The sequence below is a fragment of the Oncorhynchus mykiss genome, chromosome 10 (genome assembly GCF_013265735.2).
Source record: "Oncorhynchus mykiss isolate Arlee chromosome 10, USDA_OmykA_1.1, whole genome shotgun sequence".
Lineage (NCBI taxonomy): Eukaryota > Metazoa > Chordata > Actinopteri > Salmoniformes > Salmonidae > Oncorhynchus > Oncorhynchus mykiss.
In genome coordinates this window covers 22,932,676-22,957,804 of record NC_048574.1, presented here as the reverse complement: position 1 = coordinate 22,957,804, position 25,129 = coordinate 22,932,676, and the positions used below count along the sequence as shown (strand labels likewise).

Sequence of the window (25,129 nt, the reverse complement as noted above, 5' to 3'; positions counted from 1 at the left end):
CAAGGTGCAGCGTGGTGAGCGTACATTTCTTTTTATTAAGAATGTTGCCAACAGAAACAACAACCACCACGACGACGACCATGACGCTTACTAGGGCTACAGGCCACAAACAAAGTCAACTACCCACAACTAAGGTGGAAAAACAGGCTGCCTAAGTATGATTCCCAATCAGAGACAACCATAGACAGCTGTCCCTGATTGAGAACCATACCCAGCCAAAACATAGAAACAGAAAACATAGAAATAAAGAAACTAGAATGCCCACACAAGTCACACCCTGGCCTAACCAAAATAGAGAATAAAAGCCTCTCTATGGCCAGGGCGTGACAGACTGAAATGACTGCAACACTGAAAACAAAGAGCTGCAGTTAGTTTCAGAATGGGTGGCAAGGAATAAGTTAGTCCTAAATAATTCAAAAACTAAAAGCATTGTATTTGGGACAGATCATTCACTAAATCCTAAACCTCAACTAAAACTTGTAATGAATAATGCGGTAATGTCACGCCCTGACCTGAGTATTCTTTGTTTTCTTTATATATTTTGGTTAGGTCAGGGTGTGACATGGGTGATGAATGTGTTTTTGTACTGTCTAGGGGTTTTGTAGGTTTATGGGTTTGTTTACCATCTAGGTGTTTATTTATGTCTATGGTTGCCTAGATTGGTTCTCAATTAGAGGCAGCTGTTTATCGTTGTCTCTGATTGGGAACCATATCTAGGCAGCCATCTTCTTTGGGTATTTCGTGGGTTTTTGTCTATGTGATGTTGCATGTTTCCACTCAGTTTTGATAGCGGTCATGTTCGTCTTGTTATTTTGTTTGTTTGTTTAGTGTACTTCGTGTTTTTTTCGTTAAAAAGATGTATTCATATCACGCTGCGCTTTGGTCTCCTCACTACGATGATTGTGACAGAATAACCCACCAACAATGGACCAAGCAGCGTGGTAACGGCAAGCAGCAGCAGCGGCAAAGAACGTAGGACTCATGGACTTGGGAGGAGATTCTGGACGGTGAAGGACCCTGGGCACAGCCAGGGGAATATTGCCGCCCCAAAGCAGAGCTGGAGGCAGCGAAAGCAGAGGTGCCGGTATGAGGAGGCAGCACCGCAGCGTGGCTGGAAGCCCGAAAGGCAGCCCCAAAAATGTATTGGGAGGGGGCACACAGGGAGTGTGGTGAAGCCAGGTAGGAGACCTGCGCCAACTTCCCGTGCTTACCGGAGAGAGAGAGGAACCGGGCAGGCACCGTGTTATGCGGTGAAGTGCACAGTCTCCCCAGTGCGTGTGCATAGCCCGGTGCGGTACATTCCAGCTCCTGGCTAGAGTGGGCACCGAGCCAGGGCTAGAGTGGGCACCGAGCCAGGTGCCATGAAGCCGGCTTTACGCATCTGGTCTCCAGCGCGTCTCCTCGGGCCGGCGTACATGGCACCAGCCTTACGCATGGTGTCCCAGGCTCGCCAGCACAGCCCAGTGCGGGCTATTCCACCTCGCCGCACTGGCCTGGCTACCGGGAGCATTCCACCAGATAAGGTTGGGCAGGCTCGGTGATCAAGAGCTCCAGTGCGCCTGCACGGTCCGGTCTATCCAGTGCCACCTCCACGCACCAGCCCTCCGGTGGCAGCCCCCCGCACCAGGCTGTCTCTGTCTCATCCCTACAGAGCCGCCAGCCGCCAGAGCCGCCAGCCTGTCCTGAGCCGCCAGTCAGCCAGAGCCGCCAGTCAGCCAGGACCTGCCAGAGCCGCCAGTCAGCCAGAGCCGCCAGTCAGCCAGGACCTGCCAGAGCCGCCAGTCAGCCAGGACCCGCCAGAGCTGCCTGTCAGCCAGGACCCGCCAGAGCCGCCAGCCAGCCAGGACCCGCCAGAGCCGCCAGCCAGCCAGGAGCCGCCAGAGCCGGCAGCCAGCCAGGAGCCGCCAGAGCCGCCAGCCAGCCAGGAGCCGCCAGAGCCGCCAGCCAGCCAGGAGCCGCCGGAGCCGCCAGCCAGCCAGGAGCCGCCGGAACCGCCAGCCAGCCATGAGCCGCCGGAGCCGCCAGCCAGCCAGGAGCCGCCAGAGCCGTCAGCCAGCCAGGACTCGCCAGAGCCGTCAGCCAGCCAGGACCCGCCAGAGCCGTCAGCCAGCCAGGACCCGCCAGAGCCGTCAGCCAGCCAGGACCCGCCAGAGCCGTCAGCCAGCCAGCCAGCCAGGAGCTGCCAGAGCCGCCTGTCACGCCGGCGATGCCGGAGTCGCCCTCCTGTCTTGAGCCGCCAGTCTCCCTCCTGTCCAGAGCTGCCAGAGTCGCTTCTCAGTCCAGAGGCGCCTTTCCGTCCAGTGGCGCTCTCTACGATGATCTTCAGTCCAGGGCCGCTGCGAGGGTCCCCGCTCCTGAGGCGCCACCTACGTGGGCCAAGACTGAGGTAGAGCGGGGTCCAAGTCCCGCACCCGAGCCGCTGCCGTGAAAGAGGCCGACCCGGACCCTCCCCTTTAGATTAGGTTTTGCGGACAGAGTCCGCACCTTTGTGGGGGGATATTGTCACGCCCTGACCTGAGTATTCTTTGTTTTCTTTATATATTTTGGTTAGGTCAGGGTGTGACATGGGTGATGTTTGTGTTTTTGGACTGTCTAGGGGTTTTGTAGGTTTATGGGGTTGTATACCATCTAGGTGTTTATGTATGTCTATGGTCGCCTAGATTGGTTCTCAATGAGAGGCAGCTGTTTATCGTTGTCTCTGATTGGGAACCATATTTAGGCATCCATCTTCTTTGGATATTTCGTGGGTTTTTGTCTATGTGATGTTGCATGTTAGCACTCAGTTTTGATAGCGGTCACGTTCGTCTTGTTATTTTGTTTGTTTGTTTAGTGTACTTCGTGTTTTTTCGTCTTTCATTAAAAAGATGTATTCACACCACGCTGAGCTTTGGTCTCCTCACTATGACGATCGTGACAGGTAATTGAGCAAGTTGAGGAGACTAAACTGCTTGGATTAACCCTGGATTGAAACTGTCGTTGTCCAAAAAATTTATACAACAGTAGCTAGGATGGGGAGTCTGTCCTTAAAAGTCTGTCCTTAATAAAGAGCTGTTCTGCATTCTTAACAGCACAATCAACAAGGCAGGTCCTACAGGCCCTAGGTTTGTCGCACCTGGACTACTGTTCTGTCTTATGGTAAACTCACTTTTGAAAAAATCCCTTTGAATGTTTTGGTATCTAGTGAAGACCTCTTCTTTGTCTACAATTGAGTATCGTTCACACCTTCTTAAGCTTTAGCCCCACCCATCTTGTTTCTCTCTCGAAGCACACACTTGACACTGACCGGTGATTAGTTTACCTCTGGATAACATGAAAACTGCTGTCAACAATTTCATTACGCTTTTTTTGCAGACATTTACTGATACCGGCCATATTCAAAGGGTGTTGTACACACGTCACGTTAGTTAACGAGCCAGCCAGCTAACATTAGCTAGTTAAACAAGAATGAACAAAGTGGCAACAATGCCACAGTGCTGGGAGATAACCAACCAGGTCCAATGTTAGCTAGTTAACATTAGACTCTAACTAGAAAAGCAAATGGCTCCGGGAAATAAATAATATCCGCTAGGGAGCCAGCCAGCTAACGTTAGCTAGCTAGCTAAGAGTGCACTTTAGCTTGAAATGAAACCACTTTCTGTCAAAATGTGAAATGTGTAATATATAAACATGTACAGTAGCTAGCTGACTATCTCACCTGCATACATCAACATGCATCGTGGACGTATCTCCCTGTCAGGAATGCCATACCACAGTTGCCCTTAGTTTGAAGATGTAATTCAGAGACTTTAGCTATCATACTCTAATTCCACTGATTTCAAAACTTGATCCTCCAGAAAATGGAGAGCAACAATTATGCAGCTCCACTACGCAATACATTTTTTTTAAAGCCACATTCGATAGGATTACCAAAAGACTGACGAGCTCAAATAGACACCTTCAAAATGGCAGACCAATCCGAACTCCTCTCTCGGCATGTCCAGCCCACTCATCTCAGCCAATCATGGCTAGTGGGAAGGTTGCTGACTTCTCTGTGGCTTAATTAACAATTGTATTCATATTTACAGATGACATACAAATTTGTTATTAAGACACATGAAAGTTCACATGGTCGAGAAGGCATTTCTGCCAAAAGAAACGCATTTTGTTAAAAAAATATTTTTTACGTTCAAACGGCTCTCCTGTGAAGTGGTGACTTGCGACATACGCCTAGTTTCCTGAATCGGGTCACAATTGGGGATCCATAATAAATGCAAATACAATTACAAACTGGCAACAGAGCAGGATCTGTCTTATTTCTGTAAATATACTGATGATTTATAAAGCCAGGGACATTTAACAGTTAGGCTATTGATTATAGACCTAATTAAGTTTGGGTTTCCTTTCTCCTCACTTTTCTTAGACAATAAGGCAAGAGCTGTTTTCTCATCTCCTCATTCTGCTAGTGCCTCCGCGGCATTGCTCTCAACAGCTGGTTAACATTCCTAATGTGCACATATCAACATGGTCTAGGAAAAGGTGCCAATTCAACAGCGCACTGATGTGTTTTAGAACCGTGGACAGCAGCCACTATCCAACGAGGGAGAAAGTGCATTTGTTATTAAATAATATAATTTGTATTAGTTTTGCACTATTGTTTATGTAATACCACCATATACAAGTTCAGTATCACGTCTTATACTGATGGACTGTTTCATCCCTACGGCCTACAGAATTGATCAGTCCCCTCAACGCGAATCAGACTGTGTCTTGTACACCACAATATAAATATATTTTTTTGGGGGGGCTACTGCTCGACTAAAGAAATCTCAGTCGACCAACAGCCTATTGACTAAACAATCGACCAGTTGACTAAATGGGTGTCACGCCCTGACCTTAGTTATCTTTGTTTTCTTTATTATTTTGGTTTGGTCAGGGTGTGACGAGGTGGTATGTGTGTTTGACTTGTCTAGGGTTTTTTGTATATCTATGGGGTTTTGGTATTGTCTAGGTAAATGTAGGTCTATGGTGGCCTGAATTGGTTCCCAATCAGAGACAGCTGTTTATCGTTGTCTCTGATTGGGGATACTATTTAGGTTGCCATTTTCCATTTTGGTTTTGTGGGTTATTTTCTATGTGTAGTTGCATGTCAGCACTTATTATTAGCGGCACGGTCATTTTGTTTTAGTGTTCTTCGTAAATAAAGAAGAATGTATTCAAATCACACTGCGCCGTGGTCTCATCGTTACGACAAACGTGACAATGGGGTCAGCCCTAGTAGCTAGCTTGGATGGCTAGCCTATTCAGTAACTACTGGCTGGCTAGCTAGCTGAGACCTGAAGAGATAAGAGAATGTTTTTCTGACTGAAGCACAGCCAAGTGACACAGTGCCCCCCTGTGGACTGAAGCTGAACTTAACAACATTATATTTAACCCTATATAAAATTAGCAATGTTGAGGTGGTAGAACTGACAGTCTTCTAACCTATTCCATACTTGGTTCATGTTTGTTATTTCCATATAGACTATGTAACAATTTGTATTAAAAAAAAATATATATATATATATATATATATATATATATATATATAAATAAATTAACTGCTCATTATTAAATTGGTGAAATTACTGAATTAAGCTTTTATATTACTGTTTTATTTATTTAGCTACATACCTTTCTTATTGTTGCTGCATTGTCAAGAGGTTAACCTGCAAGTAAGCATTTAATTGCACTGTGTACTCCATGCAAATCATGTGTATATGACAAATAAACAAACTTGAGCTTAGAAGGGAAGGGAGAGGGCAGCCAGAAAGAGAGGGGAAAGAATTGCCAGCTTTGTGGTTAGACTGTTGGTGAACAAAACATAGAAAATACATTGGCCCATAAGTAATGTTTCCTCAAGTGTTATGTAATCTAAAAACCTCACATTCGCTGGTATAACTGACAAAATGAATCATAGGGGTTTTATAAATTAATACATTTTTTAGTTTGCAAGCTCTGCTACATGCGACAAGTGTCGGAGCCGGTGCAGTAAGATTCGATCTTAGTCCTGAATTGAAGCTTTGCCTGTTTGATGGTTCGTCGGAGGGCATAGAGGGATTTCTTATAAGCTTCCGTTTTAATGTCCCGCTCCTTGAAAGCGGCAGCTCTACCCTTTAGCTCAGTGCGGATGTTGCCTGTATTCCCAAAGGTGTTTGATTTAGCTAATTTAGCTTAATCAACAACCTGACTCAAACAGAGAGGAATGCTATTTATGCTAACTAGTTGGCTAAGGCTATCCAACATTGGAACTCTTCCAAGTCAAGGTATGCTTTCGGTTTTATTAAAGTATGTGGACACCTGCTCGTCGAAATCATGGACATTAATATGGAGTTGGTCCCCCCTTGGCTGCTATAACGGCCTCCACTCTTCTGGGAAGGCTTTCCACTAGGTGTTGGAACATTGCTGCGGGGACTTGCTTCCTTTCAGTCACGTGAGCATTAGTTAGGTCGGGCGCTGATGTTGGGCGATTCGGGCTGGCTTGCAGTCTGCGTTCCAATTCATCCCAAAGGTGTTCGATGGTGTTGCGGTCAGGGCTCTGTGCAGGCCACACCGATCTCGACAAAACCATTTCTGTATGGACCTCGCTTTGTGCACGAGGGCCTTCTCCAAACTGTTGCCACAAAGCACAGAATCATATACAATGTCATTGTATGCTGTAGCATTAAGATTTCCCTTCACTGGAACTAAGGGGCCTATCCCGAACCATAAAAAACAGCCGCAGACCAATACTCCTCCTCTACCAAACTTTACAGTTGGCAGGTAGCGTTCTCCTGGCATCTGCCAAACCCAGATTCGTCCATCGGACTGCCAGATGTTGAAGCATGGTTCATCACTCCAGAGAACGTTTCCACTGCTCCAGAGTCCAATGGCGGTGAGCTTTACACCACTCCAGCCACGTTTGGCATTGCACATGGTGATTTTAGGCTTGTGTGCGGCTGATCGGCCATGGAATCCCATTTCATAAAGCTCCATACTAACATATATTGTATTGAAGTTACTTCCAAAGGCAGTTTGGAACTCTGTAGTGAGTGTTTTAACCGAGGACAGACGATTTTTACATGCTACGCTCTTCAGCACTCTGCTGTCCCGTTCTGTTAGTTTCTGTCCTGCCACTTTGCGGTGGAGCCATTGGTGCTCCTAAACGTTTCCACTTCACAATAACAGCACCTGCAGTTGACCAGGGCAGCTCTAGCAGGGCAGAAACTTGACCAATGACTTGTTGGAAAGGTGGCATCCTATGATGGTGCCCATTTTAAAGTCACTGCGCTCTTCAGTAAGGCCAGTCTACTGTCAATGTTTGTCTATGGAGATTGCATGGCTGTCTGCTCAATTTTATACACCTGTCAGAAACAGGTGTGGCTGAAGTAGCCGAATCCGCTCATTTGAAGGGGTGTCCACATACTTTTCTATATACTGTATAGTGTAACTTTTCTATATACTGTATAGTGTAGCTTATTATCTGTCATGTTTGTGTAAAGGACATCACGCTGCTTGCTTTGTGAGGACCCTTTCCTCCCAATTTCTCCCATACCTGGCGCAAACTCGGGACCTCTGCCTTGCTAGCACACGTGACCGCCCTCCTGAAGCATCTTACCAGTTGGCTCCACACGAAAAGCTACCTATTTGCTGGAGCAAGTAGGGACAGTTCCGGCTGAGAGGTTTTACATCCGCATGTGTTACATTTGGAGTTGTGTTGTGCAGACACCTGCATTTTTCTTTACAGTGGAGTTGACCTGGTCGTGTCAGTTTCCAATAACTTTAAAGAGCAACTGACCCTAAAAACAACTTCTGTAGAAAACAACCTATGTGGCATCGATTTGAGTCAGACACATTTATTCTACTGTCAAATAGGATCATTTTGGTCATAAAATCAATCTCGTGCTAAACTGAGTTTTGTTAGACTTGTGGTTGTGACTGCATCACAATGTAAATGAAGATTGGGTTTGTTTAAATCCTGCCCATGTAACGGATGTTTTCAAGCATGGTGGTGGCTGCATCATGTTATGGCTATGCTTGTCATCGTCAAGGACCACAGAGTTTTTTAAATAAAAATAAACGGAATAAAGCTAGGCACAGGCAAAATCCTAGAGGAAAACTTGGTTCAGTCTGCTTTCCAACAGACACTGAGAGACAAATGCACCTGTGAGCAGGACAATTGTCTAAAACACAAGGCCAAATATACACTGGAGTTGCTTACCAAGATGACGTTGAATGTTCCTGAATGTCATAGTTAAAGTTTTGACGTAAATCGTCTTCGAAGTCTCTGGCAAGACTTGAAAATGTCTGTCTAGCACTGATCAATAAACAACTTGACAGAGCTTAATGGGAAAATTTCAAGGTCCATGTGTGCAAAGCAGAGACTTACCCCCCCCCAAAAAAAATTCCAGCTGTAATCGCTGCCAAAGGTGATTGTAAAATGTGTTGACTCAGGGGGTTGAATAATTATCTAATCAAGATATATTTGTGCATTATTTTCCTTAAATAATGTTTTTGCTCATTGGCAAAATATTACACAACAGAATGTGGAAAACATCAAGAGGTGTGAATACGTTCTGAAGGCACTGTACATAGGGCAGCAGTCACTAAGGTGCAGGGTAGAGTATCGGGTGGTAGCTGGCTAGTAACAGTGACCTAAGTTCAGGGTTGGGTTCTGGGCGGAGGCCAATGACTGTGTGGCCACACACGTCTACAACTCAAGTCATCAAGTTTGCTGATGACACAACAGTGGTAGGCCTGATTACCAACAACGACGAGACATCCTACAGGGAGGAGGTGAGGGCCCTGGAAGTGGTACCAGGAAAATAACCCCTCCATCAACGTCAATAAAATGAAGGAGCTGATCGTGGACTTCCAGAGAAAGCACGCCCCCATCCACATCGACTGGGTCGCAGTGGAGAGGGTGAAAAGCTTTAAGTTCCTCAACGGGCACCTCATTGATAACCGGAAATGTTCCATCCACACAGACAGTGTGGTGAAGAAGGCGCAACAGCACCTCTTCAACTTCAGGAGCTGATGAAACTCTGCTTGGCCCCTAAGACTGTAACTTTAGGTAAATCCACAGTCGTATAACATATTAGAATTTCAATCTCTGTTTGGAATCATGTCACAGGGGTCTGGGGAGCTTGTAAATGTGTGCGTTATGTTTTGTTGGTTCTAAATCAGATCAATGTTTGAGGTTGATAAAACGCAGCGATTAGTGTGTGGAGGCGTAGATGACCTGTGCGTGCGTGTGCACATGTGTGTGACAGATTGCCTCACATCAGCTTGAGATGCAAGTGGACAGATTGGCAGATGACCGCCGCAAACCCCCACACAATAAAGCCTGAAATGGAGACCTACGTCTCTTTCTCTCTTCCCTCCCCCTTACTCTCTCCCTATCTTTCCCACTCACTTCTCTTCCCTCTCTCTCTTCATCTCTCTCCTTTTCTCGCTCTCTTTTTACCAGTATGAGATGATCTGTCATTCTCTGTCTCACTTTCTCTCTCACTCTCCATCATCTATATGAAAATGTATTCATGAATAGAGCTGCTGTAAATTACTGACGCTTGTCAGGTGGAAAGAACACACACTAGCCTCTTCCTGAACATCTGATGAATGTGATGAACGTTTGATGATGACAATAAAGTGGACTTTTAATTAAAAGTGAGCCACCTGCCTGCCTCAAGCGTTTACTTCAAATCAGGAGCACAAACGATGCACTTATATATTAGTGAGGTCCTGGCATTGAAAAGTGTTGTTGTAGTGGGGACATATTAGAAGCATGACATTGCAAGAGTAATTCGCTGGTCACTGGGGAAAAGTTTGATTCCGTAAATACACAGCTGATATTGTTGATTTTGTTTATATGCGTGTCTTATTATTTTTGTTAGATTCAATGTAATGTACATGTTTGCATGTATATGACAGAGTGGTAAGCTTAGACTTGCTATTTGTCATTTTGTGTAACTAGTATATTTGTCATTGGTGTAGACAAACAGCTACGTTGGATGAGAGACGCGCATTGACAGCTAACTCAAACAGACGTGCTGCGTGATTGTTGACTCTGTAAAAGAGCTCACTTAAAAACAGAAAAGGCTTCTGAGATGAGAAATTGATTTATGGTAGCTGATAGATGGAATAGGGTTGCCTTCCTTAGGGCCTACTTCTCTCATGAGATGTGTTCGTGTGTATCTGTGTGTGTTTATGTGTGTGTATATATATATATATATAAATAAAAAATATCTGTGTGTGGGCATGTCTCTCTGCATATGTGTGTGTGTGTGTGTCTCCCCCTCTTATTTGAAGTGGACCATGCAGGCCTGGTGGTAGGGATTATGCCTGGCTTTTTTGAGGAGCTTCCCCCGAGGGGCATCAGCACTGGCGGGTCAAGGTTCACCTGCTTAATCTGGTCCCCCAAGGGCTTTATGGGTAATTGCCAGTGCCTAATCAAGTTTCTGTGGAGCCCCTTTTCTCAAAGATGCTGGCCAGTCAGTGGCTGGGTCCCAAAGGGCACCCTATTCCTTATATAGTGCACTACTTTTGTCCAGATATCTATGGGCCCCTATCAAATGTAGTGCACTAAATAGGCAATAGGGTACCATTTGTGATGCATCCAGTGAAGCAGAGGCAAGTGAGGAGAGGGATCCAGGGAACTAGGATCAAGGGTCCCTTGCATCGGGTGTGACAGGTCAACACAAGCTTTCCTTAACCTTGTGGCACTCCAATCCGGACCCAGGATGTAGCAAGCTAAATAGGTTCCCTGAAACCACATGCCATGACTGGACAGGTCCCTGAGTGATTTTGGTAGTGCACTGTTTTGGTCTTGATTAATGGTGGTTGGGGTAAGGTTTGAATGAGGTTTATATAAGGTCAAGGGCTGTGTGTGTGTGTGTGTGTGTGTGTGTGTGTGTGTGTGTGTTTGTTTCAGGCCCTCAGTTGATGTGCCGATGGGAGAGTGTGGGTCCCAAAGGCTGTGTGGTCCACTCCAATGATTGGAGTCTAGGGAAAGGGGTGGTAGTATGGGATCTAACATATACCGTATGGGCAAGTAAGCACACACATGCCCTAGGCAAGGGCTTAGAAATAGCAATGATATACTCATAACAAAGGCACTACAATTTACTATCCTCAAGGAAACTGAGATGTGGAGCGTTTTAACATCAGTCTCAACAGTTCATTTACTGTTCATTCATCCCAGAAAACATCTCTTCCAGCATATACTGTATCTCCGTGATACTGCTACTGTTGAAGGAAATAAAAAAAGATCCCCCATTCTTTCACAATCAGACACTTCGATCTGGCATGACCTTGCTTATAAACAAAACAGGCTGATGTATGGAGACACAGACACACACACACACACACACACACACACACACACACACACACACTGAACGCCACGCTATCTTGACATTTGGAGAAATTATTACAAACATAAGCGGGATGAGAAGGCCCCATTGACAGAGATAGGGAGAGTGAGTCCTCATAAGGAACGTAACCCATCAGTAGAGATAAGGTGTCCTCATAATGGATGTTCGCCATTGACAGAGATAGGAAGTGTCTTCATAAGTTCCATAAAGGATGGTTATGGTAATGTCCTCAGGTTTTGTTGGCTTTTCTCAACCTTCATTATAGGAGTGAGTTGTCATTAACCAGATAGACTAAGCTCAGAACCACCCTGCTCGGGTGACATTGTGAGGACATTAGCACTGTAATTCAGCCCCTAATGCTCAGTTAAGGGATAGTGGTGCTTTTTGGAGTGTGACAAAGCTTTTCATTGGAATATCTGAATAATAGACAATATAGTGAATCAGTGCTGTTGCAATTAATATAGGGTAAGGACTTCCATTTTTTGGAGGAAAACCTTTGAGGGAAATCTTTCCTCTTAACATTTGACTGGAAGATTTGAGAGTTTCACACTTTCCATACTCATGAGAGAATGTTCAGTGAGAATGTAGTGAGAACGTCCAAGCGTTGATATTACTAATCAGGTCATCATAATATATGCAACACATCCACCCCCATAACACTCTCACACATCAATAAATCATCCACCACCATTGATGTCCGAATCTCAATTCACTCTAAACTTCAAAGATGAATGGCCAATTTTGTGAAGAAAGTTGAGTAACTTTAGAAGCCGAAAACTTTAGAAGCCCAACATTTTCACAAGTTTCCCATTGGCTAACCGTGGGACAGAAGCTGATGTGAAAGGGAATTTTGGGAGGGTACAAATATGGGGTGTTGTTTGAGGATAGGATCCTGGGGTTGGACAGTGATCCCTCTCAAATACCAACTCCACTATTCTCATAGTTATTTATAATGCAATGATACAAGCTACTGCCATTTTCCAACTGACTCCATTCAGTTTAACAGCAGTCTGGTATTACAGTAGATCAGTGCTAAATTTGTAAATCGGGAGGTTCCGGAACAAAAAGTGAGCAGGAGAGGGGGGTGACCTGGGGAGTTCTAAGGTACCGGAATGCATGAGGGGGAAAAAAAGAAAATCACCTTTACAACAAAGCATTGCATGCACAGCATCACATTTGTGTAGTGACATAGAGCAGTGGAACAGAGGCCCTTAAAATAAGTTGCACACATTGGGAACATTCTATTAACCTAGGGTCTTTTATAAATGCATTACATGCAATTCTATGTCATTTTACATGACTGGAGACTTTTTTAATACATCACAAATTATTAAAATGACAGGCTTTGACATTGACAAACTGAAAATCTGAGCTCAATGAAAACAACATATATTGTAGGCTACAATGTGAGGAGGAAATTATAGTCCTAAAAATGCTTTCCAGTTTCTCTGACTCGCCCAATGATGCGCAGCACACTAACTGATGATGGCAAATGTGCTCGTGCCAAAGTATCTCTCTTTCTTTTGTAAAACAATATTTGGAAGTTGATCAAATATTTTGGTAGCCTACAGTATAGAGTCTCTGCTTTTCAGCAGGAGCCATTTGCTTTCCAACCTGTGTTTTCCCTTGATTGTATTTGAAATTTTGCGAATGGCCTGTTTTGTCTACATTATATTCTTTCACTGACAGATTTGCCACACGTTCCCGACTGTAGCCTATTCCTTATTATTGGGCTACAATCAACAGCTGGGCTATTTTTTTTAATAAGCAAATGATCCTCTGGGGCTAAGTTATAGGCCTTCACATGATGTAGTAGGCTATTCTGAACGATTTCATTAACAGACAGCAGGAATTCTATTATTCAGGCAAATGTATTTCAATTGATCAGGGGTGCTGCAGTTCCTTCAGAACCCTTCGCGTGGCTATGATTCTATAATGAAATGAATGATGAAGTGCAACACTGGATAGATGACAGTTGCAGGCTCATGTCTATCAGAGCAGAGAGATCATACAAGTTGAATTCATTCTAGTTATGTGAGAGATACTGGTGTACTTCTCACACAGCCACAGCCTTGCGTTGATCTCGAACATACAGGAAATTACAATGTTGAGCAGACCATAAACTCGAGCCTGGCCCAAACCGAATCAGCTCTTAGAATATTAAGATTTTTTTTCTTCACATAATGTTTTTGTGGGGGCAGGCTAATTAATGAAGAGGCAACTCGAATGAACTTTGATCGCTTTTATAATAATTTTTACGTTGAAAAAAGTTAATTATTTTTCATGCCACAAGAGGTACAGGAGTCCAAAACGGAGAGGTGCCGGATCCTGTTCCGGCAAGATCCAGCGCAAATTAAGCACTGCAGTATATTGAATCGAGTGCAAAGCAATATCACAAAGCACTTCTGCTCATAAACGTAAGGCCATATCCAGGCACCAATTGCAGAGTGGCAGAGAGAGTGAAATAAAGAGGGGGGGGGGGGGGGGGGGGATCGTATATCAGTAGGCTTTTGTCTCATGTTCTGTGCGTAACTATGTGTTTTAGAGTATGTCTCTTTAGTATTTTCAAGTGTTTGTATTTCTGTCTCATGTACAGCACGTCTATATATTTTGTGTGTGTGTGTGTTGGTATTGTGTGGGTCTGATTGAAGAATTAAGCCGCGATAACACACACACGAACACACGCAAGAACACACGCACACTGTGTCAATGAAGACCATAGGGAGGAATCAGACGCACACGCACACGCACGCGCAAGTAAACACTTTCATTATCCCAGTATTGAAGGCCTTTGGGTTATAACATTAAATCACACACTGAGAGTTGCTCTTGCTTTCTGAATTTCATCTGTTTTGCATTCATCTCTCATTTAGACTTGAGACTTGATAGTGGAGGCAGCACAAAACTTTATGGCATACAGTTCCCACTTACAAATTAAACTTAGCCTACATTATAAGCTACCCTGCACAGTGAAAGATGTACTAGACTACCCTTACTTTAGAATTTTGATGTGGACTTCCACAGCATCTATGTCTCTCCCTTACAGATGAAAAGGCAGAGCTATTACGATCTTGCTATTACCTATCAAATCATGTTACATCAACAAAATGCTTAGGTGGTTAGGGGTTGATTTGGAATTGGGCAGTAGGTGTAGTGCTCTGTATCTCCCTCTCTCTATTCAATTCCATCTGTGATAGTGCTTTTTTGGCAAGAAATACATGTGTAAAATTACCAAGCAAATGATATTGAGGAATCATTGCTGTATAATAACCCCCCTTAACCTCCCTCTCTCCAACCTCTCTCTTACCTCCAGTCCTGAGGGATGACTTCAGGCAGACACCCAGTGACGTTGTGGTGGCAGCAGGGGAGCCAGCTGTCATGGAGTGCATCCCACCGCGGGGCCACCCGGAGCCCACCATCTCCTGGAAGAGGAACAACATGAAAGTCAACGACCACGACGAGAGGATCACCGTGAGTCCTTTCTATCTGTCTATAGAAATATGCCTCTGTTGCATCCTTCAATAATTTTATTATTGTGGCTATCCAAAAAAGACCTGCAGGCCTGCATATTCGTCTATCTATACCGGCAGTACCACTCAAAAGTTTGGACACACCTACTTATTGGATTTTTCTTTATTTTGACTATTTTCTACAATGCAGAATAATAGTGAAGACACCAAAACTATGAAATGATACATATGGAATCATGTAGTAACAAAAAAGTGTTAAATAAAAAGAAATATATTTTAGATTTTAGATTCTTCAAAGTAGCCACCCATTGCCTTGATGACAGCTTTGCAAACTCTTGGCATTCTCTCAACCAGCTTCACCTGAAATGCTTTTCCAACAGTCTTGAATGAGTTCCCACATATGCTGAGCACTTGTTGGCTGCTTTTCCTTCACGCTTTTCCTGCAGTCCAACTCATCCCAAACCATCTCAATTGGGTTGAAGTGGGGTGATTGTGGAGGCCAGGTCATCTGATGCAGCCCTAGATCATTATCCTTATTGGTCAAATAGCCCTTACACAGCCTGGATGTGTGTTGGGTCATTGTCCTGTTGAAAAGCAAATGATAGTCCCTCTAAGTGCAAACCAGATACGATGGCGTATCGCTGCAGATTTCTGTGGAAGCCATGCTGGTTAAGTGTGCCTTGAATTCTAAATAAATCACCAAGAGTGTCACCAGCAAAGCACCCCCACACCACCTCCTCCACGCTTCAGTGGGAACCACATATGTGGAGATCATCCGTTCACCTACTCTGCTTCTCACAAAAACACAGCGGTTGGAACCAAAAATCGCACATTTGGACTCATCAGACCAAAGGACAGATTTCCACCAGTGTAATGTTCATTGCTCGTGTTTCTTTGCTCAAACAAGCATCTTCTTCTTATTGTTGTCCTTTAGTAGTGGTTTCTTTGCAGCAATTCAACCATGAAGGCTTGATTCATGTAGTGTCCTCTGAACAGTTGATGTTGAGATGTCTACTTGAACTCTGTGAAGAATTTATTTTGGCTGCAATTTCTGAGGCTGGTAACTCTAATGAACATACTGTCTGCAGCAGAGGTAACTCTGGGTCTTCCCTTCCTGTGGCGGTCCTCATGAGAGCCAGTTTCATCATTATGGTTGAAATTTTCTGCATTGACTGACCTTGATGTCTTAAAGTAATGAGCTGTTCTTGCCATAATATGGACTTGGTATTTTATCAAATAGGGCTATCTTCTGTATACCACCTCTGCCTTGTCACAACACAACTGATTGGCTCAAACGCATTAAAAGCAAATGAAATTCCACAAATGAACTTGCATTCCAGGTGACTACCTCATGAAGCTGGTTGAGAGAATGCCAAGATTTAGCAAAGGGTGGCCACTTTGAAGAATCTCAAGTATAAAATATATTTTGATTTGTGTAACACTTTTTTGGTTACTACATGATTCCATATGTGTTATTTCATAGTTTTGATGTCTTCACTATTATTCTACAATGTAGAAAATAGTCAAAGTAAAGAAAACCCCTTGAATGAGTAGGTGTGTCCAAACTTTTGACTGGTAGTGTATATGCAGATAGACAGACGGACGGACAAAAAACTAATTTAATTGAATCTATTTGAAGGTGTAATGACCAAAAACTGAACCCACCAGTATAATAGACCACCTCTCTGCTCTCTCTGAGGCCTAAAGCACTCAGATACACTACACATAACACAAACTACAGTCACTTATCTGTAAAGAAGGCTTTGGGTATATGTATTCCACATTTGTCTATGTGGAGGTTCTCTCAATGTCAAATACAACCACATGAATAAGAGGAATAGAGGGGGGATGGGAGAGAGAAAGAGAGAGAGTGGAGTGGGGTGAGGTTGGAGAAAGAGAGAGGGACAGAAACGGAAAGAGATAGTGACAATTTGATGCTAGGGGTATGGAGAAAGAGAGATAAACAGACACAGATGCCTAAATGTGTTGGTTGCTTAATAAACAACATGATAGAGTGAATAGGCTTGGGGACATGACAAGCACATCACCATGCTTCCTTCCCCCCTGCGGTGTCTTTTAAGGGGACTTAATTCTTTTCTCTCTCTCTCTCTCTCTCTCATAGATTCGAGGAGGCAAGCTGATGATTTCGAACACAAGGAAGAGCGACGCAGGCATGTTTGTGTGTGTGGGCACCAATATGGTGGGGGAAAGGGACAGCGACCCAGCAGAACTAGTGGTGTTTGGTGAGTGGAGTTTACATTCAGATGACCTTGCTTTCCCTGGTTCTGTGTTTTCTCTGGTCCTCTCTATTTTATACTGTGTATTTATCATATTTTCCCAACTTCTGTCAGTCTCCAATCTTGTCCTCCTTTTCTTTTTCTCTCTATCTCTCTCACTGTACGTTGTTTTCTCTCTGACCATATCGCTCTCTCACTCTCGGTCTGTCAGAGCGACCCATGTTCGTTAAGCGTCCTGTGAACCAGGTGGTGTTGGCTGATGACACGGTGGACTTCCTGTGTGAGGCCCATGGAGACCCCGCCCCCACCATCCGCTGGAGGAGAGAGGAAGGAGAGCTGCCCCGTGGCAGGTGAGAAGAAAGGAAGAGAGAGAGAGAGAGAGAGAGAATAGTCACCAGACATCAATGAGAGTCAATGGACCCCATGTACAGTAGGATATCATTCTATATATTCACCCTGGTCTGTTGTTGTTGTTGCAGGTCAGATATCCGCAGTGACCACAGCCTGCGTCTGACCCAGGTTCGGGCTGAGGACGAGGGCACCTACACCTGTGTGTCTGAGAATAGCGTGGGCAAGGCAGAGGCATCAGGCAGCCTGCAGGTCCATGGTAAGACCAGGCACAACACACATGAATATGGGCATGAGTGACACACAGTCTCTTATGTAAAGCTGACAGGCAATTTCAATTTCAGCAGCATTTGACTCCATCAGTAATGACTTAGGTCTCCTGCACTTTTTAACAATTTACTTTTGGAATCCTCCACACACACACATGCGTGTGCGCATACACCCACACAAGTAAAGACACAGATGCACACACACGCACCAATAGGAGTTTATGGCATGGAATTGCATGGAGATTGTTCTGTGTGAATTATGGCAACATTATTTAGTTTGGAGAGTGCAGCTGCAATATTAATGGGGTATGCTAGTGTGTGTGTGTGTGTTATTATTATTATTTTTTTTAAGTATAGCCATCAAACCGTAATACCTAGCCATAGCAGGGGTTGAGGTCAATTTAATTTAAATTCACTCAATTCAGAAGATGAATAGAAATTCTGTTCGAAATTTTAAAATGGCATTTATTTATTTCTCACTTCCTGAATTGACTAAATTGACTCCAACCGGAACCATACTACAACCCTCCAACCTGAGCCATACTACATAAAGCATAATCTAATGATGATACACTAAATCTTGAATCTTGGTTCACTCTACTGTACTGCCCATTAAATCAAGTCTCAACTCAACCCATCTCATTTTCATTCATCTCTTTGTTTTTTCTCTCTGCTCAATTTTTCTCCATCTCACCATTCCAGTGGGTCCATTCAGTAAGTACACCATTTCATCGTGTGTGTGTGTGTGTGTGTGTGTGTGTGTGTGTGTGTGTGTGTGTGTGTGTGTCGGGAGGAGGGCAAGGAATTATCTGATTCCATGTGGTTGCCATACAGATGTAGGATCTTAATTTGAGCCAGTTAAACCCCTCGTTTGCTTTTATACTGTATGATTGGGGGAAAAAGTCAATATTCATTAAGTCCCCCTGGCAGACCTGTCAAATCATACTCTGACAATACCATATGTACTGTATGTTGTTGTAGGTGTACAGAAAAGGCTAGCTTTGCGTGCATCAATATCATGGACCAGTTTGATCCAATTGCATTTTTTGGCATTTTAATGTTTATGGTTGAGGTGTCAATGGCTTTTGCTGTATTTATAGTGCAGACTATCTATAGTCCCGACCATTTTGTAGATGAACTCGAAGCTGATTGGATTGCTGACATTGAGCCACGACTTTCACATTCTTGTTCTGAAGCCATTCCAGCGTTGCTTTGACTGTATGCTTGGGGTTATTGTCCTATTGGAACGTAAATCTCCACCCGAGTCAAAGGTAGTTTGCACTCTGAAGCAGGCTATCAAGGATTAGCCTGTTTTTGCTCCATTCATTGTTACCTCTATCCTTACCAGTCTCCCAGTCCCTGCCACTGAAAAACATCCCCATAACATGATGCTGCCACCGCCATGCTTCACGCTAGGGATGGTGTTAGACGGGTGATGAACTGTGCATGGTTTTCTCCAGGCATAGCACTTAGCATTCAGGCCAAAGAGTTACATATTTGTCTCATCAGAATCTTTTGCAAACTCCAGGCGTGTTTCATGCACCTTTTTCTCAGGAGTGGCTTTTTTCTGGCCACTCTCCAATAAAGCCCTAATTGGTGAAGTGCTGTAGAGACTGTTATCCTTCTGGCAGGTTCTTCCATCGCAACCAAGGAACTCTGTAGTTCTGTCAGACTGGTCATTGGGGGGCCTCCCGAGTGGCGCAACCATCTAAGGCATTGTAGTGCTTGAGGCGTCACTACAGACCCGGGCTCGATCCCACAGCCGGACGTGACCGGTAGACCCATGAGGCAGCGCACAATTGGCCCAGCGTCATCTGGGTTAGGGGAGGAGTTGGCCAGCTGGGATTTCCATCGCTCTCCAGCGACTCCTTGTGGTGGGCTGGGTGCCTGCAAGCTTACCTCGTTTGCCTGCTGGACGGTGTTTCCTCCGACACATTGGTGCTTCTGGATTAAGCGAGCAGTGCGGCTTGGCAGGATGGTGTTTTGGAGGATGGATGGCTCTCGACCTTCCCCGCTCCCAAGTCTGTAGGGGAGTTGCAGCGCAGTAAATCAGCTACTTGCATATTACCTCAGTTTACTTGTTGAAATGTTATGGGGGCCCTATCTGGGCTAGACAAACAATCTCAAATGATATTTTTTTATCATGCCTGCAGCACGAAGAAAATCATGACATAATCTCAATGTGCTATTTCCTAAACTGCCCTGTGTATTAGCATGACAATAGAGGGATAAATATGCCAGTGAGTGAGTGAGTGAGCGAGGGGGGCGGGTGGGCGGGCAGGCGGGCGGGTGGACCAGTAGCGATTTGGTCTGTTCTATCAGCATCTATTAACATTTTTTTTTAATATAAATGTAAAAGATGGCATCCATTTTATCAGCAAAACATCAGTATGCAATGATAAGTTCACTTTCATCTTCCAAATAAAATTTGGATAAAACATTTTGTTGACTTCAACATGCAAGGGTTTTCGTATAAACATCTGTTTCAATTGTTTTCTTCTGGGAAATGTATTAACAGCGTTTGGGTGCATTTTTAATTACAAGTGGGTCTACTCCAGCGCATGTGTATGTGTCTGTTGTCTGTCTGCGTCACTGTGTGACTGTGACAGCTGCCTGTCACTCTCTTCCCCTGAGGAGGCTCTCTCCGAGGACACGGCTGTGCTTTGTTACTGTGTCTGTGTGTCTGTGTGTATGTGTGTGTGTAAGATAGCTTGTTTGTGTTTGTCTATTTGAGTGTGTGTATGAACATCACAAGAGCAATGACAAGTGCAGATGACTGCTCGACAGACTATTGTCTAATTCGCTCCACTATCTCCATCTGACTCATGCGGAAAAGGAGGGTGCAGAAAAAGCTGAATCGGCCAAGGTTTGACATCAAAAGTCTGGGTGATGCCAGCAAATGACAACACCTCCAGACTGTTCTAAGTGCAGAACTGCTAGAATAATATCCTAAGGATATTGAAACACACTGGAGCATGCTCAAGTCCACCATCCTTAACGCCTGCAAGGACACCCTCGGCTATAAGACCAAAAAGCAGAAGGACTGGTTTGATGAGAATGACTCTGAAATTGAACAGCTCATTGAGAACCTTCTGTGCCTGGCAGAACGATATCAACTGCGGGGCCACAAGAGAAGCTCATGCCAGAGCGAAGGCAGTTGTCCAACACCAGGTGAAGGAACTAAAAAACAAATGATGGACAGAAAAGGCCCTGGAGATCCAGCAGCTGGCAGACACTGAAGATTCCAGACACTTTGAGGAGCTCCTCAACAGAAGTACAACAGTTGAGATAGAGGTCAATGATCACGTCCCTCAGCGACCAACAAAGGATAAATACATGGGAGAACCACCTAGCCTGCAGGAGGTGAAAGATGCCATCAGGAAGAGGAGGAACAACAAAGCCACCAGCCCTGATGGTATTCCAGCAGAAATCCTGAAGGAATACATACAGTACCAGTCAAAAGTTTGGAAAAACCTACTCATTCAAGGGTATTTCTTTATTTTGACTATTTGCTACATTGTACAATAATAGTGAAGACTTCAAAGCTATGACATAACACATATGAAATCATGTAGTAACCAAAAAAGTGTTAAACAAATAAAAATATATTTTATATTTGAAATTCTTCAAAGTATCCACCCTTTGCCTTGATGACACCTTTGCTAACTCTTAGCATTCTCTCAACCATTTCTTTCCTTCTTAATGCATTTTAGCCAATCAGTTGTGTTGTGAAGGAAAGGTTGGTATACAGAAGACAGCCCTATTTGGTAAAAGACCAAATCCATATTATGGAAAGAACAGCTGAAATAAGCAAAGAGAAACGACAGTCCATCATTACTTTAGAACATGAAGGTCAGTCAATGCGGAACATTTCAAGGACTTTTTAATTTCTTCAAGTGTAGTCGCAAAAACCATCAAGCGCTCTGATGACACTGGCACTCATTAGGACCGCCACAGGAAAGAAAGATCCAGAGTTACCTCTGCTGCAGAGGATAAGTACGTTAGAGTTAACTGCACCCCAGATTTCAGCCCAAATATATACTTCACAAAGTTCAAGTAACAGACACATCTCAACATCAACTGTTCAGAAGAGCAATGAACATTAGACTGATGGAAATCTGTCCTTTGGTCGAGTGAGTCCAAATTAGACATTTTTTTGTTCCAACCACCTTGTCTTTGTGAGACGCAGAGTAGGTGAACGGATGATCTCCGCATGTGTGGTTTCCACCGGGAAGTAGGGAGGAGGAAGTGTGATGGTGTATTGCTGGTGACACTGTCTGTGATTTATTTAGAATTAAAGGCACACTTAACCAGCATGGCTACCACAGCATTCCGCAGTGATACGCCATTGCATCTGGTTTGCGCTTAGTGGAACTATCATTTGATTTTCAACAGGACAATGACCCAAAACACACCTCCAGGCTGCGTAAGGGCTATTTGACCAAGGAGAGTGATGGAGTGCTGCATCAGATGACCTGGCCTCCACAACCCAACTGAGATGGTTCGGGATGAGTTGGACTGCAGAGTGAAGGAAAAGCAGCCAACAAGTGCTCAGCAAATGTGGGAACTCCTTCAAGACCTTTGGAAAAGCATTCCTCATGAAGCTGGCTGAGAGAATGACAAGGGTGCAAAGCTATCATCAAGGCAAAGGGTGGCTACTTTTAAGAATCTTAAATATAAAATTATAAGATAAAAGTTAAAGAATGGATTTAAGAAATATATAAATATTAGGATGAGCAATGTTGGAGTCTGGAGTATATATACACTGCTCAAAAAAATAAAGGGAACACTAAAATAACACATCCTAGATTTGAATGAATGAAATATTCTTATTAAATACTTTTTTCTTTACATAGTTGAATGTGCTGACAACAAAATCACACAAAAATTATCAATGGAAATCCAATTGATCAACCCATGGAGGTCTGGATTTGGAGTCACACTCAAAATTAAAGTGGAAAACCACACTACAGGCTGATCCAACTTTGATGTAATGTCCTTAAAACAAGTCAAAATGAGGCTCAGTAGTGTGTGTGGCCTCCATGTGCCTGTATGACCTCTCTACAACGCCTGGGCATGCTCCTGATGAGGTGGCGGATGGTCTCCTGAGGGATCTCCTCCCAGACCTGGACTAAAGCATCTGCCAACTCCTGGACAGTCTGTGGTGCAACGTGGTGTGGCGTTGGTGGATGGAGCAAGACATGATGTCCCAGATGTGCTCAATTGGATTCAGGTCTGGGGAACGGGCGGGCAAGTCCATAGCATCAATGCCTTCCTGTTGCAGGAACTGCTGACACACTCCAGCCACATGAGGTCTAGCATTGTCTTGCATTAGGAGGAACCCAGGGCCAACCGCACCAGCATATGGTCTCACAAGGGGTCTGAGGATCTCATCTCGGTACCTAATGGCAGTCAGGCTACCTCTGGCGAGCACATGGAGGGCGAGCACATGAAGAAATGCCACCCCACACCATGACTGACCCACCGCCAAACCAGTCATGCTGGAGGATGTTGCAGACAGCAGAACGTTCTCCACGGCGTCTCAAGACTGTCACGTCTTTCACATGTGCTCAGTGTGAACCTGCTTTCATCTGTGAAGAGCACAGGGCGCCAATGGCAAATTTGCCAATCTTGGTGTTCTCTGGCAAATGCTAAACGTTCTGCACAGTGTTGGGCTGTAAGCACAACCCCTACCTGTGGACGTCGGGCCCTCATACCACCCTCATGGAATCTGTTTCTGACCGTTTGAGCAGACACATGCACATTTGTGGCCTGCTGGAGGTCATTTTGCATGGCTCTGGCAGTGCTCCTCCTGCTCCTCCTTGCACAAAGCCTGAGGTAGCGGTCCTGCTGCTGGGTTGTTGCCCTCCTACGGCCTCCTCCTCATCTCCTGATGTACTGGCCTGTCTCCTGGTAGCGCTTCCATGCTCGGGACACTACGCTGACAGACAAGAGAAGTGAGAAGTGGTCTGTGGTCACCACCTGCAGAACCACTCCTTTATTGGGGGTGTCTTGCTAATTGCCTATAATTTCCACCTGTTGTCTATTCCATTTGCACAACAGCATATGAAATGTATTGTCAATCAGTGTTGCTTCCTAAGTGGACAGTTTGATTTCACAGAAGTGTGATTGACTTGGAGTTACATTGTGTTGTTTTAAGTGTTCCCTTTATTTTTTTGAGCAGTGTATATTGAAGTCGGAAGTTTACATACACTTAGGTTAGAGTCATTAAAACTAGTATTTCAACCACTCCACAAATTTTTTGTTAACAAACTATAGTTCTGGCAAGTCGGTTAGGGATATCTACTTTGTGCATGAAACAAATATTTTTTCTAACAATTGTTTACAGACAGAGTATTTCACTTATAATTCACTGTATCACAATTCCAGTTGGTCAGAAGTTTACATACACTAAGTTGACTGTCCCTTTAAACAGCTTGGAAAATTACAGAACATGATGCCATGGCTTTAGAAGCTTCTGACAGGCCAATTGACAGAATTTGAGTCAATTGGAGGTGTACCTGTGGATGTATTTCAAGGCCTACCTTCAAATTCAGTGCCTTTTTGCTTGACATCATGGGAAAATCCAAGACCAAGACCTCAGAAAATAAATTGTAGACCTCCACAAGTCTGGTTCATCCTTGGGAGCCATTTCCAATCACCTGAAGGTACCACGTTCATCTGTACAAACAATAGTACGCAAATATTAACACCATGGGACCACGCAGCCGTCATACCCCTCAGGAAGGAGACGTGTTCTGTCTCCTAGAGATGAACATACTTTGGTGCGAAAAGTGCAAATAAATTCCCTAACAACAGCAACCTTGTGAACCTTGTGAAGATGCTGGAGGAAACTGGTACAAAAGTATCTATATCCATAGTAAAACGAGTCCTATATTGACATAACCTGAAAGAACGCTCAGCAAGGAAGAAGCCACTGCTCCAAAACTGCCATAAAAAAGCCAGACTACGGTTTGCAACTGCACATGGGGACAAAGATCATACTTTTTGGAGAAATGTCCTCGGTCTGATGAAACAAAAATAGAACTGTTTGGCCATAATGACCATCGTTATGTTTGGAGGAAAAAGGGGAAGGCTTGCAAGCAGAAGAACACCATCCCAACCGTGAAGCACAGGGGTGGCAGCATCATGTTGTTGGGGTGCGTTGCTGCAGGAGGGACTTGTGCACTTTACAAAATAGATTGCATCATGAGGAGAGAAGTTTTGTGGATATTTTGAAGCAACATCTCAAGACATCAGTTAAAGTTTGGTCGCAAATGGGTCTTCCAAATGGACAATGACCCCAAGCATACTTCCAAAGTTGTGGCAAAACGGCTTAAGGACAAGAATGTCAAGGTATTGGAGTGGCCATCACAAAGCCCTAACCTTAATCCTATAGAAAATGTGTGTGCAGAACTGAAAAAGCGTGTGCGAGCAAG

At 44.3% G+C, this 25,129-nt stretch overlaps 1 protein-coding gene across 4 annotated transcripts in view; it reads left to right on the top strand.

Moving 5' to 3' along the window:
* LOC110533520 (roundabout homolog 3) overlaps positions 1-25,129 on the top strand; it is a 242,088-nt gene that overhangs the window by 157,539 nt on the left and 59,420 nt on the right. For 3 of the 4 annotated variants that reach the window (XM_036989922.1, XM_036989921.1, XM_036989924.1), the window contains exons 3-7: positions 14,680-14,837; positions 16,959-17,079; positions 17,285-17,423; positions 17,553-17,680; positions 18,393-18,404. In XM_036989922.1, coding sequence (XP_036845817.1) covers positions 14,680-14,837; positions 16,959-17,079; positions 17,285-17,423; positions 17,553-17,680; positions 18,393-18,404 — 558 coding nt within the window. The remainder of the gene's footprint in view (positions 1-14,679; positions 14,838-16,958; positions 17,080-17,284; positions 17,424-17,552; positions 17,681-18,392; positions 18,405-25,129) is intronic. The other variant, XM_036989923.1, reaches the window with a different exon arrangement.